This window comes from Monodelphis domestica, chromosome 3 (assembly GCF_027887165.1).
Source record: "Monodelphis domestica isolate mMonDom1 chromosome 3, mMonDom1.pri, whole genome shotgun sequence".
In the NCBI taxonomy this organism is placed as follows: Eukaryota; Metazoa; Chordata; class Mammalia; order Didelphimorphia; family Didelphidae; genus Monodelphis; species Monodelphis domestica.
In genome coordinates this window covers 88936225-88952043 of record NC_077229.1, presented here as the reverse complement: position 1 = coordinate 88952043, position 15819 = coordinate 88936225, and the positions used below count along the sequence as shown (strand labels likewise).

General features: G+C 42.2%; 1 protein-coding gene and 1 non-coding gene across 2 annotated transcripts; both read left to right on the top strand.

Moving 5' to 3' along the window:
- Positions 1 to 5948: 5948 nt before the first annotated feature.
- EEF2 (eukaryotic translation elongation factor 2) lies at positions 5949 to 15149 on the top strand. Its single transcript, NM_001252603.1, is given in 15 exon segments — positions 5949 to 6008; positions 6912 to 7126; positions 7903 to 8084; positions 8195 to 8406; positions 9569 to 9747; positions 9937 to 10042; positions 10494 to 10607; positions 10696 to 10834; positions 11209 to 11404; positions 12136 to 12394; positions 12628 to 12735; positions 13028 to 13381; positions 13571 to 13753; positions 13869 to 14001; positions 14374 to 15149. Coding segments are annotated over 15 exon segments (2577 nt in total). The 5' UTR covers positions 5949 to 6005; the 3' UTR covers positions 14568 to 15149.
- LOC130458659 (small nucleolar RNA SNORD37) lies at positions 10124 to 10189 on the top strand. The gene has a single exon (XR_008918066.1). It is a non-coding gene; the product is annotated as a small nucleolar RNA SNORD37 (small nucleolar RNA).
- Positions 15150 to 15819: the final 670 nt, after the last annotated feature.

The window sequence follows — 15819 nt, the reverse complement described above, 5'->3', positions numbered from 1 at the left end:
TCATCTTTGATCTCTTTGAGATATAGACCTAATAGTGGTATTGCTGGGTCAAGAGATATGTACAGTTTTATGGCCCTTTTGTCATGTCTCTATATTGTTCTCCAGAATGGATGGAACAGTTCAAAGCTCCACCAGCAGTGTATTAGTGTTCCAATTTTCTCACATCACTTCCAACATTTCTCATTTTCCTTTTTTGTCATATTAGCTAATCTGAGTGTGAGGTGGTATCTCAGAACTATTTAAATTCGCATTTCTCTAAGCAACAGTGATTTAGAGCATTTTTAATATGACCATAAATGATTGTGACTTCTTCATTTAAGAAATGCCAGTTTATATCAACTGGGGAATGATTTGTATTCTTATAAATTGTCTCAGTTCTCTTCACAGTTGAGAAATGAGGCCTTTGTCAGAGATATTTGCTATAAAGTTTTTTCCAGTTATTTTTTCCCTTCTTATCTTGGTTGCATTGGTTTTGTTTGTATACACCTTTTAAATTTAATGTAATCAAAATTATCCATTTTACTTCATCTTAATGCCCTTTATGTTTTGTTTAGTCAGAAATTCTTCCCTCAACATAGATCTGACAGGTAAACTATTCTATGTTCTCAATTTGTTTATGGTATTCCTTATTTCTAGATCATGCATCCGTTTTGAAAAATCAAGTATTTCTAAATTAAGTCACTTCTATAACACAAGGCTAGAAGTGATTTGCTGGGGGATTCTGTAGGGGAGGATTCTAGTTCTGGTATGGATTGTATAAGGTGACTTCAAAGGTCCTTTTGGGATTCAATGATTCTCTGAATCAGCCCTAGGCCACTCCATCATATTATTCTCCACATTCTTGCCTTTTTTCTGCTTTATTCTCCTTTCTTCTAATGAAGTCATCAGTATGGTCAAAGCTGGTTGTTGGGGCAGGAAGTCCTGGCCTGAATTACCCTTCTGACATTTTCTAGCTGTGTAACTATGGGCAGATTTCCCTATTTGTGAAATGAAACTAATGATGAGTATGGTACAAGGATTGCAAGGTTGGAACGGTTAAAAGTGTGCTGACGCTGGAGTACTGGGTTCAACGCTTTGTCTTTCCTCCCCACACTCCACGGCTTCTCTGGACCTCAGTCTCCTGCCCGGTAAAATAAAGTTGGACCAGCGGGCCAGTGAGGCACCTTCCGGCTCTATGACCCGCCCTTCCAAGGGAGTGGCGAAGGTGGGGTGGGGGAGGGGAAGGGTCTCACGACGTAAAAGACGTGCTTGGCAAGCCCGGGCATCCTAAAGAAGTGCCGGCCCTTTTTATTTCTAGGAGGTTCCTCCCCACTCTGACCTTTGGAGCCTATGGGGCCGTGTGCACGGAGCGGAGCGTGACGAAGGCCAGAAGCAGCAGCACAGGGACGCCAGCGGCCTCTGCTCCGCACCTGAGAGAGCACCCGCAGCCCTAGCGCGGAGGAAGGCGCGAGCGTCGGGGCTGGAGCGTGAAGTGCACAAACTTCGCTGATAGGGGTCGCCCCGGAGCTCCCTCCCGCTCCGCAGCGCTGGGCGCAGGCGCAACTGAAGCTCCCTGCAGAGGTTCTGCGTGTCTCTCCTCCTGGGCCGCCCCTCCCCCCCATCTCCTTCGGGCTAGAGTAGGTTAATGCACCGACCTCCGGCCTCTTCTCAGAACTTCCTGGAGTGCTAAGGGCCAGGTGCTCGGGGAGTTGGGGTAGGAGGTGATCTGGAGCCCAGGTGGTTTTAGAATTGACAGACATCTGGCAGCAAACCAGCTTGCAGCTGGAACCCAGGCTCCCCCCGAGAAGCTGACCTTGTCGCCTCCCCCCAACCTCGCCCCCCCCCCCCCCCAATCGTCCCTTGCTTTGACCTTCCTACCCACGTCCAACAAAACCCTAGAATTTCAAAGAGGGTTAGAGGATCCTACCCTGGGACCTAGTCCCTACTCTCAACAAGCTCACAATCTAAGTGGAGAGATAACCCAAATAGGTAAACACAAGCAATATGCAGAATAAATAGGATTGTTATTCAATCGTGTCCACCTCTTCCTAAACCCACCTGGGGTTTTCTTGGCTGAGATTCTGGAATAGTTTGCCATTTCCTCTCTAGCCCATTTTACAGAAGAGGAAACTGAGGCAAACAGGGTGAGGCAACTTGCCCAGCGTCTGAGGCCAGATTCGAGCTCTGCCGGGCACTCTACCCACTGCACCACTTAGCAGAAACTGTGCCTTAATCTAATATTTTCAGCGTTCAATTAACCAGCTCCCTTATTGGGGGGTAGAATTTGAACCAATGTTTCTCCTGAATCCAAGACCATCTGTCCTTCCACTAAGTCCCCTGACAAGTAGCCATCCTGTGCCTGTCCCCTCTCTCATCCTCATTCTGCCACTAAAGCGCTTTTCCTAAGGCACAGATCTAATCGCATCACTAACGGACCCCCACCCTGCCCCCATCAATGTAAAAAATTCTCCGTTTGGCATTCAAAACCCTTCATAACAGAACCCCTCCTCCCTTTCCAGCCTTCTTACCTCCCAGTCCCTTATGATAGATATAGTTTAATCAATTACATGTAACAAATTTCCACATAAGTTTTCTGAAGTTATATGACCCAAATTGTCTCCCTCCCACCCCTCCCCCCTTCCAGGGCTGACAAGTAATTTGATTTAGGTTATATATGCAAAACATAACACGTATTCTTCAACGCAGTGATTGACTTCCTTGGGATTCCTCAAACAAAACAGTCTCCACTCTGGGCATTTGCTCTGTCTCTCATGCCTGGAATTCTCTTTCTCCTCATCTCCATCTCCTGGCTTCTCTGGCTTCCTTCAAGTCCAAGCTATACCACCTTTTACAGGAATCCTTTTCCAATTAATTCCTTGATTCTTACCATGTTCCTTAATAATTCCTTAATCCTTAATCCCTTTTCTAGTCTCCTGTTTATTCTGCATATTGCTTGTGTTTACCGATTTGCTTGTTATCCCTCCAATTAGATTGTGAGCTTTTTGAGAGAAGGGACTATCTTTGACCTCTTTTTGTATTTCCAGTTTAGCACAGTGCCTGACCCACAGTAGGTACTTAAATAAATGCATGTTGGTTTTCCAAGGCGAGTTTTTCTTTGTTTGAATGGGTTTAATTCTTAGGAAGGGTTTTTTTTTTTAAATTGAGCAGAAATCTCCCTCACAACTTCCATTTGGTTCTATCCTCTGAGGACAGAGACAGTCGTGACCTTCTCTTTAATAGAATGGCAGCTCCTTTAGGGTAGAGACTGTCTCATTTTTGTATCCTTATATCAGATGCCTAACACAGTATCAGGCACATAGCAGGACCTTAATAAATGCTTAGGGATTGATTCCACATCAGAGGCCTTCAATACTAGTTATTGAATCTCCCTTAAATCTCTTTTCCTCCAGGCTAAACATTCTAAATCTCTGTAGGTTGAATGTTAATCTCCTTAAATCTGACAGAAGGTCTGGTTTCCTTCTGAGGAAAGGCATATCCCAAAGACAGGATGGAGGAGAGGGGATATAGGGATGTGGGTTGCTTTAAGTTTAATCTGTTATTTATTTTTGTAAGAGTGGATTGGAAGGGGGCAGTGGATTGAGAGCCAGGTCCAGAGATGGGAGGTCCTGGGTTTAAATCTGGCCTCAGATACTTCACAGCTCTGGGACCCTGGGCAAGTCACTTAACCCCCATGGCCTAGCCCTTACCACTCTTCTGCCTTAGAACCAATACCCAGTATTGATTCCAAGATGGAAGGTAAGGGTTTAAAAAAGAATGGATTGGAGGACTGGAAAATAAGTACTGACCTTGGGCCTCCCATAAAACTTTATTCATATCTCTGTAAAGCAGATATCATATAATATATTACCTTTATCAATGTTTGTATCCACCTACTATTTTTTGGCCTTATTTGTATCACCCAGAATGGATGGATCAAGGTTAAGATAGGTTCAAGGGTCAGCTGTCCCACATTCCAGTGTATTACAACCTAGATGTAGAGTATATGGGATTCAGAACTTCTCCATTTACTCCTAATATTTTGTGAATCACACGAGACAGACAGACATGAATGATTTACAATCTGCATAAACTGAGGGGAGGTCCACAGTGTTGAGGACAGTTCCATTTGAATTCTACTCACTATTGTTTTGTTTCCCCTCGCATTTCTTTGGCATCAGAGTAGAACAAGCTCTATATAGAAATAGGACCTGTGATTTCATTGGAATAGAAAAATAGAAAAGGGAGAAGCTTTTTTTATCAAAGCAAGTTATAGTTCTGAGGAGTTGCCTATCTATATAGACAGATTAAGTGACTTGCTGAGGGTTATATAACTAGTACATGTTAGAGGTGCTATATGAATCCTTTTTTCAGGCTGTCCAACCATGTGCCATGTTGCCTATACAAAGAATAAGACAGTTAAATTTTGGGTTTCTGAGTGTCAGGACACCTGAGTTGTAGGTTTGGTTCTTCCACTGAGCTTTGTGATTTTGAAAAGTTCACTTTCCCTCTCCAGGCTATGGTTTCCCCTTTCTGTAAAATGAGAATAGATTAAATAATTCTTTTGGACTTTTCCATTTTGCTTTCTTAGCTAACATTCATAAGCCTTCCTTATCTTTGTATAGGTCTTTGAGAACTGATGTGGCTAAAAACAGGGGGAATATGCAGTGAGGTAGCACAGTGGACAGAGACCCAGGCCTGGAGTTGGGAGGGTCTGGGTTCAAATATGATCTCTGACACTTCCTAGCTGGGTGACCCTGGACAAGGCCCCAATGGCCTAGCCCTTACCGCTCTTCTGTCTTGGAGCCAATATACACTATAAATTCTAAGAAGGTAAGGGTTTTTTAAAAAAGGAAGAATTGGTGTGGCTAAAAAAATGAGTCACCTGGTGGTTAATCTATTAGTCCTACCAACTGAACTCATTTGCTGAAAGAAGAGCCTTCATTCTATATATGGGAAGTGGTAATAAACTATGAATACCAACTTCTCTAATACCCTTTTGCATAATAAATTCCTTTCTTCTGGCTGGAACCTACCTCTCAACCTGCCACTCACAGGACCCTGTTATAAGCTAGGAGGGGAGCAGAGGTTAAATTAGAAAGAGTAGTGGTAGAAAGTTCTGATTCTCATGCCCTGATCACAGACACAAAAGAGTGTTATTCCTGAGGCCCACTTCCTTGCTGTCTTGGCAGTGATCCTTTACCTTTCAGAACCTTTATTTGTGTGGCTTAGTCATTAGCTAAGTTAGACCGCTAACTTTGCTTCCCCTATTTTTTCTACCTCTTCCAAGTCCTTTCCAGGATAAGTTCCCAGTTACCCTAAGGAACCTCTTAAATGCAAAAGGGACACATGTGATGTGACTGGGACATGAGGAATCCTTCCCTCAACTTAATTTGGTTGGTTACTTGATGCCACTTAATGAAATCATATTTGTAAAGGGTATAGTAAAGTGCTTGGAATTTTGTAGGTATTTAATAAATACTCATTTCCCTTACTCAGCCCTTCCCTTCCCTTCCCCTTTGGCCTAGCTCTAGACCACTATAGCCTATTAAAGACTTTGGTGGAAAGGTTTGCCCTAGTGTCAGAATTCTTGCTACACTGATAGCTTGCAACTATGCAGTGTATTAACAGGCCTCAAAAATACGAGTGCTTAGGTGATGTTGCTCAGTTTCCTCATTTGTAAAATGTGATAGGAAAAAAAAACTTTTTGAACCTTAAAATTCTACAGCATCCTATCATAAGGAACCAGGTATTTCGCCTCCCAGCTTATTAACTAGCTTGCTCTACTTAAATAGATGGTATTGCAACAGCCTTAGCACCTTAAGGGTTAAAGGGAACTCTGGCGCATGTGCATTACGTCGTTTCTTCCCGCCTCCCTCGCAAGAGTCAGCTGACCTCGCAACCGGCGTCGGGCTATAAAAGTACGGGGCGTTGACGTCAGCGTCCTCTTCCGTCGTCGCCGCCGCCATTCTCGGCGCGACTCACCCCAGTCGGATCGCGAGCCGGAGAATCCACCGCCATCCGCCACCATGGTGAGGGCCGCCGCCCGCCTTAGGGATCGAAGCTGCGCTGGGACCCGTGCGGGCCGAGAGGAGCCACTCCTGGGGTGTCAGGGCTGCAGAGGCGGGCTGGGGGAGCTTGGAGAAAGGAGATGGGGGAGAAGAGGAGGAGGCCGCCGCCACTGCCTCCGCTGCCGCCATTTCGGGGAGATGCGGCAGCCGGCGGTTCCGGGCGCGCGCTCCCGCCCAGCCCCCTATTTTCCTGGGTCTCGCGCGGGGTCGCGCGACGCCCCTTCCTGCCAGCCCTGTCACTTCTCCCAGCCTCGGTCCCCTTGCTTTGGGCGGGCGGGCATTTCAAGGGGGAGCGTGGTCGGATGGGAGCCGGGTGATGTGGCAGCGGGGGGAGGGGAAGGGGTCGGGGGTGGGGGTGGGGAGGGAGGTGCCGGTCCCAGGCTCGGCCCCGGCTCCGCGGCGGCTGCGGGCGGTACTGCAGCGGGGCCGCGCCCGGTGGGGACGAAAGCCCCGGAGCCTGCGATAACACCCCCGAGGCTGTTTGCGGGCTTTGGGGGGCCGCTGGCCGCACGGGCCGCCTCCCGTGGTGGGAATGCCCAGGTCTTCTGGGTGACCTTGGACTTGGGGGAAGAGGAGAATTTGGGCATTTTAGGAAGAAATGGGGACAGTCTCAGGAAATGGTCTGGGTGAGGACGCGAAAGGGAGTAAGTATTGCAGGGAATAGAGAAGCCTGAAAGGAAACGGCGGGTCTGGCGAGTTGGCTGACTGCTAATGGGGCCTCATCCAGTCTTGCCTGCCTGGGCCCGAGAGCAGATGACGTGTATCATGCTAACACCATCGATTTCTGAGTTGGCCCTGTTCCTGCCTGTTTCTGGGAAGGAATGAGTACCCGACTTCCCCTGATTGTTTCCTCTGGTTTCCTAGGTGAACTTTACAGTAGACCAGATCCGGGCCATCATGGACAAAAAGGCCAATATCAGAAACATGTCTGTAATAGCTCATGTGGATCATGGCAAGTCAACCCTGACGGATTCCCTGGTTTGCAAAGCTGGTATTATTGCTTCAGCCCGTGCTGGTGAGACCAGGTTCACTGACACGAGAAAAGATGAACAGGAACGGTGCATCACTATTAAGTCAACGTAAGTCTTCTGTGGTGTCCATGATGATGCCAGGAAAGTTGCCATTCTGATGATTCATCTCTTCATTTTTCTTTCATGTGTTGACCTTCACCCATTAGAATGTAAATCCCTTAAGGACAGAAACCTGCCCTTGGCCCAACTATCAACTCAGTTTATACTGTCTTAATCACCTTGCCACTGGGGTTTTGAGGCTTTATACAAAGATGTTTGGTGATTGGAATAGGCAGGTTCAGACTAATATTTTGACCTGGTTGAGGCTTCATCCCTTAGAGAAAGTCTCAAAGCAGGCTTTTTGGGGGTCCCCGGCAGGGGATCTGAGGTAAAAAACTATTTACTAAGATGCTTTAATAAGTATCATTAAACATATTCCACAGAGTGTAAAGGAGTCCTGTGACCAAGAAGTTTGAAAACTTGATAAAAGGATTAATAGTGCTCTTAATGGGAGAGTTAAACCAAAACTACTAATCTGTCATTGGGAGGAGAGGGGAAAAAGAAAGTCGTGAATTAAGATCTAAAAATAAGGCTGAGGCATCAGTTGTCATAAAATACCATCATGGCTAATGATCTGACAATTTAATGTTATAGTGTCAGAATTTTTGCTTGTCAGTGTGAAGAACTTTTAGAGATGAGTTGAGTTTCTTTTAAATTCCATTTAAAGAGTTTTAGTGTGACCATGTAAAATTTTATTAAATTTAAATTTGTGAAGGTCCCTTTGCACTCTGTCTGTAAAACTTAAGTCCAAACTGGATTTCTCATCTAGGGATTTTTTTTTCCAGTGCCATTTCCCTCTTTTATGAGCTGTCAGAAAATGATTTGAACTTCATCAAGCAGAGCAAAGATGGTTCTGGCTTTCTTATCAACCTCATTGACTCACCTGGGCACGTTGACTTCTCATCAGAAGTAACAGCTGCACTCCGTGTTACTGATGGTGCCTTGGTTGTGGTGGATTGTGTATCTGGTAAGCTTGCTTTCAACTCAGTGGGAGCAATTAACTAGAAAGGAAGGATGTTTAGATTGGGTTGGGGAGAGACTCCGGCCAGTCTACTAAAAACACTTCCCTTTCCTCAGGTGTATGTGTTCAGACTGAGACTGTACTTCGCCAGGCCATTGCTGAAAGAATCAAGCCTGTTTTGATGATGAACAAGATGGACCGGGCCTTACTTGAACTCCAGCTGGAGCCTGAGGAACTGTATCAGACATTTCAGCGAATTGTAGAGAATGTGAATGTCATCATCTCCACCTATGGAGAGGGAGAAAGTGGCCCTATGGGAAACATCATGGTGAGTCTGAAGAGATTTCCAATGTGTGCAGGCCAGTGATTAATCTGATTGAGATGAGTTTTTAGAGTTGACTCATTTCCATGTGACCTAGCCCTCTAGGGTTTGTTAAAACATCTTAAAAAAAGATTGCCTTTGTCACTTTATATGCCCTAACCAATTATAGTTAAAGCATTCAATTGCTAAACTAATTTTTCAAGTCAACATTTTTCTTCTCTAGCATGGAATAATTTTTTTTTTTTGGTGAAGGGTTACTATTGGGGCAATTATGAAAGTTCATTATTTGAGATCAATGATCAATCAACCCTTTTTAAGGATTCAAATTGAGATCTCAGTGGTACAGAATTAGCAAGGAATTACATATTGGAAGTATAATAGAATATGGGAGAGAATCCTCTTTGGGAGGATAAGAAAGGGAGGTGGGTGTTAGCTATTAGGATTATGGACTATGATAATATGCCCCATGTCACTAACTTGCCTTTAATAACTAGTTTGTATATATCCCTTTCTGAAATGGTAACATGAATGTCTTATGTGATCCATTCATACATGTTAATACTACAATTTTAGATGAATCTCCTTTTTACTGATTTCAGCATTAGAAGCTCTTTTCATTGTCACGTTAACTGAGAAATTTTGTGATTATGAAACTTAAAAAATATTAAGATGACCTGTAAACTTGTATCATATTGTAAAATAGAGATAGTGATAATTGTATTATATCTCTCAGTTATTTTAGAAGTCATATGAGGGGGGTAGCTGGGTGGGTAGCTCAGTGGATTGAGAGCTAGGCCTAGAGATTAGAGATGGGGTTCAAATCTCATACCTCAGATACTTCCTAGCTGTGTGACCAAGTCATTTAACCTCCATTGCTTATCCTTTATTACTCTTCTGCCTTGGAACCAATACATAGTGTTGATTCTAAGAAGGAAGGTAAGGGTATTAAAAAAAAGTTAGATTAGCTATTATGTGAATTACCCAAGGCTGGTCACCTAAATTATAACTGAATCTTAGATCTGCATTTTTGAATAGTGCTATAGGGTTTTTTTTTTGTTTTCTCTGAAGTTACTGGGCTGAGATTGTTTGATTTAAATGGTATTTGAGTTCTTTTGGCCAGAAAACCCTTGGAGATAACTACCTGATATATTTTTCTTTAATCTTTCAGATTGATCCTGTCCTTGGTACTGTTGGGTTTGGTTCTGGACTTCATGGTTGGGCCTTTACTCTGAAGCAGTTTGCAGAGATGTATGTGGCAAAATTTGCAGCCAAGGGTGAAGGTCAGCTGGGACCAGCTGAAAGGGCCAAGAAAGTAGAGGACATGATGAAAAAACTTTGGGGTGACCGGTGAGTTGGCTTTGAGACAAAATGTGTCAGTTTTCTAGAAATAGCTCCCTATTTGATCTGTTTTGCAGATACTTAGTTCCTGTAAGGCTTATTATATAAGTAAGATTATGAGTCCTAGAATATTACGTAATTGCTCAGCATCACTTTAAGTTGGAATTGTGTATGCTTTAACTTATCCTTTTTCTCTAGGTATTTTGATCCTACCAATGGGAAGTTTAGCAAATCTGCTACTAGCCCTGATGGAAAGAAGTTGCCTAGAACTTTCTGCCAACTCATCTTAGATCCAATCTTCAAGGTAAAGATAAAATTAATACTCATTTAGTCTCAATATTTTGAAAACTTGATTGTTGACTGTTAGGTGTGAGATGTTATTTATGTTCATGATGATGGAATATTTCTTCACTTTGACCTGATGTCTAATGAAGAAATCTAACCTCTGAGAAGCATTGTAATTGGTAATGTCAAGATAGCCAAATGGGATTTTTATAAAACAATCCTTAAAATTTTTTTTCTGGGAAAATAAATTATCCCTAGGAATTTAAGAAAGAATTCTGCTTGCATATCTAAAAATGCAAAAAATGTTTTAAACCATTACAGGGTCTTCATGTCCTTTATCAGGCATGGACTTTGCCTAAATGTGTGTCCTTTATGATACATCTTATTTTTTTCTAGTCTCTAGACTTGAAAAAACTTTGACTTAGCAGGTTTTCTTATTTTGGCTAAGTGAACTGGTTTCTTTGCCTTAGGTATTTGATGCAATTATGACCTTTAAGAAGGAGGAAACTGCAAAACTGATTGAAAAACTTGACATCAAATTGGACAGTGAAGATAAAGACAAAGAGGGAAAACCACTTCTAAAGGTGAGGAGGATGGGACTATGACAACTTTCAACTCAATTTAGGAGTTTCCTTTTGTTGAAACTGCAACTTGCTTTCTTGGTCTTATTAGGCTGTGATGAGACGTTGGCTGCCTGCTGGAGATGCACTTCTCCAAATGATAACCATCCACCTGCCTTCCCCTGTAACTGCTCAGAAATACCGTTGTGAACTGTTATATGAGGGTCCCCCTGATGATGAGGCTGCTATGGGTATGTTTTTTAACCTAGGCACAAGGGAAGATCTTGTGGATCTCTTGGTTCCCCAAGGCAACATTGCTTGTTCCAACAAGGGTCATCCTGTCTAGGAGTGGTCATTCTAGTGTCTAGTTCCTGATCAGTGACTCATTTTGTTGGATTAACTGAATATTATTCAGGTATTGTAGATACCAGCAGTTCAAATTGTACTGTTGCTTTAAATGATGATGGCTTACAAGTTTTTAAGAAATGTTAACCAACAAGATCAATTTCTGAATAGGGGTCAAAATATGATTAGGCTTTCCTGAATTCATCTCTAGGAAGTTGAGTTTATGGTATTAATTTGATGACTATGCATGAAGCCAGTTATGCCTCTCATTGCTTTTCAGGTATTAAAAGCTGTGATCCCAAGGGTCCCCTGATGATGTACATCTCAAAAATGGTGCCAACCTCTGACAAAGGCAGATTCTATGCTTTTGGCCGTGTATTTTCTGGTCTTGTTTCCACTGGCCTAAAAGTCAGAATCATGGGACCCAATTATACCCCTGGGAAGAAGGAAGATCTCTACCTGAAGCCAATTCAAAGGTCAGGAGTTTCTCCTTTCTAGGCTCTTAAGGAATGAGAAATAGAAATTATGCATTTTTCCAATAGCCCACGATGAGGTTTTTTGATAAACTTGCTGGATCCCATATTGTGTTCTAATGTGATTAATCAACTCACTGTAGCTAACAGAATTTTGACTTGTTCAGTGATGAAATGAGCTAGGATTGGGGCCAGTTTCCTCACTATAGAGGCTAGGGTTTTATGTTGCTAAATTTTTCTTTGATTTGAATATGAAACAATACCCAGAGTCATCCTTGTAACTATATTCTAAATTCACTTTAGATTTGTAGCAAAGTATTGACTGCCATGGACCAGTAGAAAGATAATTGCTATTTGTCTTAAATAAGTTCTTACTCTCCTCTTCCCTAGATGAACATTTTGATAATTTCATTTGTATAGTAGCTGAAAGAGATTAGACTAGGAGTTGGCAAACTGCATTGCTTGTTGGTTTTTACATTTTAAAATATAAAAACCATTCTTTAAAATTTTTCTTGTTTATTTAATTTACCACAGAATTTTTTTCCATGGTTACATGATTCATACTCTGCACCTCCCCCTCCCCCAAGGAACAATTCACTGGGTATAAAAACCATTCTTAATTCACAGTTTGAACAAATATAGGCAAGCCAACCTCTAGGAGAGATTTAAGATTCACTACTACTAATGGGCTTTATTATATGATAGTAGTTTTTGACTTGATAATTTTTCCACAGGACAATTCTGATGATGGGCCGATATGTTGAACCTATTGAAGATGTGCCTTGTGGTAACATTGTTGGTCTGGTTGGTGTGGATCAGTTCCTTGTGAAAACGGGTACCATTACTACCTTTGAGCATGCCCACAACATGAGGGTGATGAAGTTTAGCGTTAGCCCCGTGGTGCGAGTAGCTGTTGAAGCAAAGAACCCAGCTGACCTGCCCAAACTTGTGGAAGGATTGAAGCGTTTGGCCAAGTCTGACCCTATGGTCCAGGTAGGTTCTTTCCAATGTAAATTTGTCTTTATTTGGACTAAAATAATGAAATTTCTTTCACTGGTCATCTTTACTCAGTTGAGATCTACTTATTTGAATTACCTGAAGGTCAGTTTTAACTGTTTTAATCCTATTAAAATCTTTTAATTTAATCTTTCTTGTCCTTTAGGATAATAAAGGAAATATCTATGGTAAAATAGTCCAGCTATTTATTGACCCATTTCTCTTTCCAGTGTATCATTGAGGAATCTGGAGAACACATTATTGCTGGTGCAGGGGAGTTGCATCTGGAGATCTGCCTGAAAGATCTTGAAGAAGATCATGCCTGCATTCCCATCAAGGTAACCCCCTTCCCCCATGTCTTTCTTTAGTCTTAAAGAAGGGGAGGGAGGGGTAAGATGTATGAATGTCCAACTTTTATGAATCACATGAACTTAGGACTAGTGGAAAATGATTACTTACCTTCAAATACAGTTCAGAGAAACTTAATCTTCCAGTGATTTAATCTACCATTAACTTGACATAGCTATCCTTTTTATAGATGTGGAAATAGTTTGTATATCCTTAAAATGCTTTGTGCTTTTTGTTGGATGAATTTGCTTTTGGTTTAACTGACTATTTTTCCTTATGCAGAAATCGGACCCTGTTGTCTCCTACCGTGAGACAGTCAGTGAGGAGTCAAATGTTCTCTGCCTTTCCAAATCTCCCAATAAGCACAACAGGCTATACATGAAGGCTCGGCCATTCCCTGATGGCCTGGCTGAAGATATTGACAAAGGTGAAGTCTCAGCTCGCCAGGAGCTCAAACAAAGGGCTCGATATCTGGCTGAGAAGTACGAGTGGGATGTGACTGAAGCCCGTAAGATCTGGTGCTTTGGCCCTGATGGAACTGGGCCCAATGTTCTTACTGATATCACCAAGGGAGTACAGTACCTTAATGAGATCAAGGACAGCGTAGTGGCTGGATTTCAGTGGGCTACCAAGGAGGTAAGGAGCCTTAAAATGTAGAAGTATTGCATACTAGTTACTGAGTTATAGTTCTGTTAGAGATGAGGGAAGGGTTCGATGAAAAGTACTTATTTGGGGACAACTGAGGCTCTAAAGCAGATAAATTGTTAAATGTATCAAAATGGCCTGCATGGAAGGTTTGAGTGTACTTTGGTCTTTTCCCTCCAGGGAGCACTGTGTGAGGAGAACATGCGGGCAGTCCGTTTTGATGTACATGATGTGACCCTGCATGCTGACGCCATTCACCGTGGTGGTGGTCAAATCATTCCCACAGCCCGGCGCTGCCTATATGCCTGCGTACTGACTGCCCAGCCTCGTCTTATGGAACCTATCTATCTTGTGGAGATTCAGGTAAAGAAATTCGTTACGTGAAATTTGTTCAGAAGCAAAAAAATGGGATAGGTCGGTCTGACTTTTTTACACACTGTCATTTTAATAAGTTGACTTCTAAAAAAATTTCATTTAGTGTCCAGAACAAGTGGTTGGTGGCATTTATGGTGTCCTGAACAGGAAGCGAGGGCATGTGTTTGAGGAGTCCCAGGTTGCTGGCACCCCTATGTTTGTTGTGAAAGCCTATCTGCCTGTCAATGAATCTTTTGGTAAGTACTAAATTCTTTTGAGACCTTTTAATAAAGAGGACATACCAATATTAATGACAGCTTCTTTTGGAAACTTTTAACTTGGCCTTTATTTCTTTTTCCTAATCTTTTGAAATGGAAAATATGACCCCTTCAGCCAAGAGTGATTGAGAGGATCAGATTAATTTTAATGATCGTAGAAAGTACATAGTGGTAGACATCGGTTTAAGGGTTGTCATCAACCCAACTGTTTTTGTGGGGTTGAGGGAATATTTCTGAATTGCAAGTTGATCATTTTAATGTATAAGTAATGCTAAGTTGGTTGGAACTTGGGGATTTGTTTCTAAACTCTTCTTATCTTCCCCCCCCCCCCCCCCCCCCTTTCTCTTCTAGGCTTCACAGCTGACTTGAGGTCTAATACAGGTGGCCAAGCCTTCCCTCAGTGTGTATTTGACCATTGGCAGATCCTTCCTGGAGACCCTTTTGACAGTACTAGCCGCCCTTGCCAGGTTGTGGCAGATACCCGCAAACGTAAAGGGCTGAAGGAAGGTATCCCAGCCCTGGACAACTTCCTGGACAAGTTGTAAAAGCTCTCTCCAACATCAGTTCAAACTCCTGTTGGACTCTAGCATAACACCAATGCAGAAAATTGTTAAAACTGCAGTGACATCTCTTTGCATATACTTAATCAGTTCATAGCAACTTGAGACTTTCAAAACACATTGATATTCAGCCTTATAGGTTTCTGTGTTGCACATGACACATTTGGGGCCCACTCGGTGCCATAACTTGAAACATTTCCACTTGATGCAACTTGAGTTGCCTGTTTCCATATTTATTCAAGACTTCAAAGAGAAAAAAAGTCTCTTTGCAGGGTATATTTGGCCAGGGGGGTGGGTTGGGGATGAGTACCTCTAACATTTTTTTTCATTTCTCAAAGGGAAACAATAGTGCCCAAAAAATTGCAAATGAGTGCATTAAGAGGTTTTGCTTGGGTAAATGGCCTGTAGTGGATCTTCAGGAAAGGGTGAAGGGAAAGTTTAGGAGATATTTTCTAGTTGGCCAGAAACTAGAAGGCAAGAAAATTTTGTGCAGTGTGATTGTCATCATGAACATCTACAGATGTATTAGTGCCATTGGAATAATAAATTTGATATGGTGATGAATATCAATAGCAGTGTCAAAGTGATTTATTCTAGGTATGGGGGTCTTTTTTTTTTTACCTCTGGATGCCATTCCTTTTCTAGAAGTGATTTCTCAGGACATTTACATGGGACTCAGTTAACAAGTGCTTTCTTTTGTATTTTCAACACTCAAATGAGCAGGGATCTTGGACCATTTAAGCCCAATAGTTAAGCATATATGGAGAACTTAATAGGTATTGCAAGAATAACTACGTTTAATGCTTGCAATTAAATAATTAAAAAGAATTAAAACAAAAATTGTCCATTTCTGACAAGTGTTTAAATGCCTCATTTAGTTCTTGTGAAATCCAAAATCTTACTCATGAATACTATGGTTGGGCTGTACATTCTATTTCCATGACGTGTTCTCATGAAGTCTTTAACAGTATTTGCCTTTCTTGCTAAATTTAGAGATTATGGCCTGGATTAGATAAATTTTTAAGCTGGCAACTTGGAAGCTGATATTTGACTTGAGTATGTAGAAAGAAAATCCTTGGATTACCGAGTATTGAGGGGTTTGAAAGTGGGAGTAGCAGTTATTTAGATATTTAGTCAGAAAACTCAATTACCAAAGAAGTAAGCAAACTGCCATGAAGTTTCCTTATGAAGGAAGAGCTGGGGGGGGGGGGGGTTGCAGCTGGGTAGCTCATTGGAT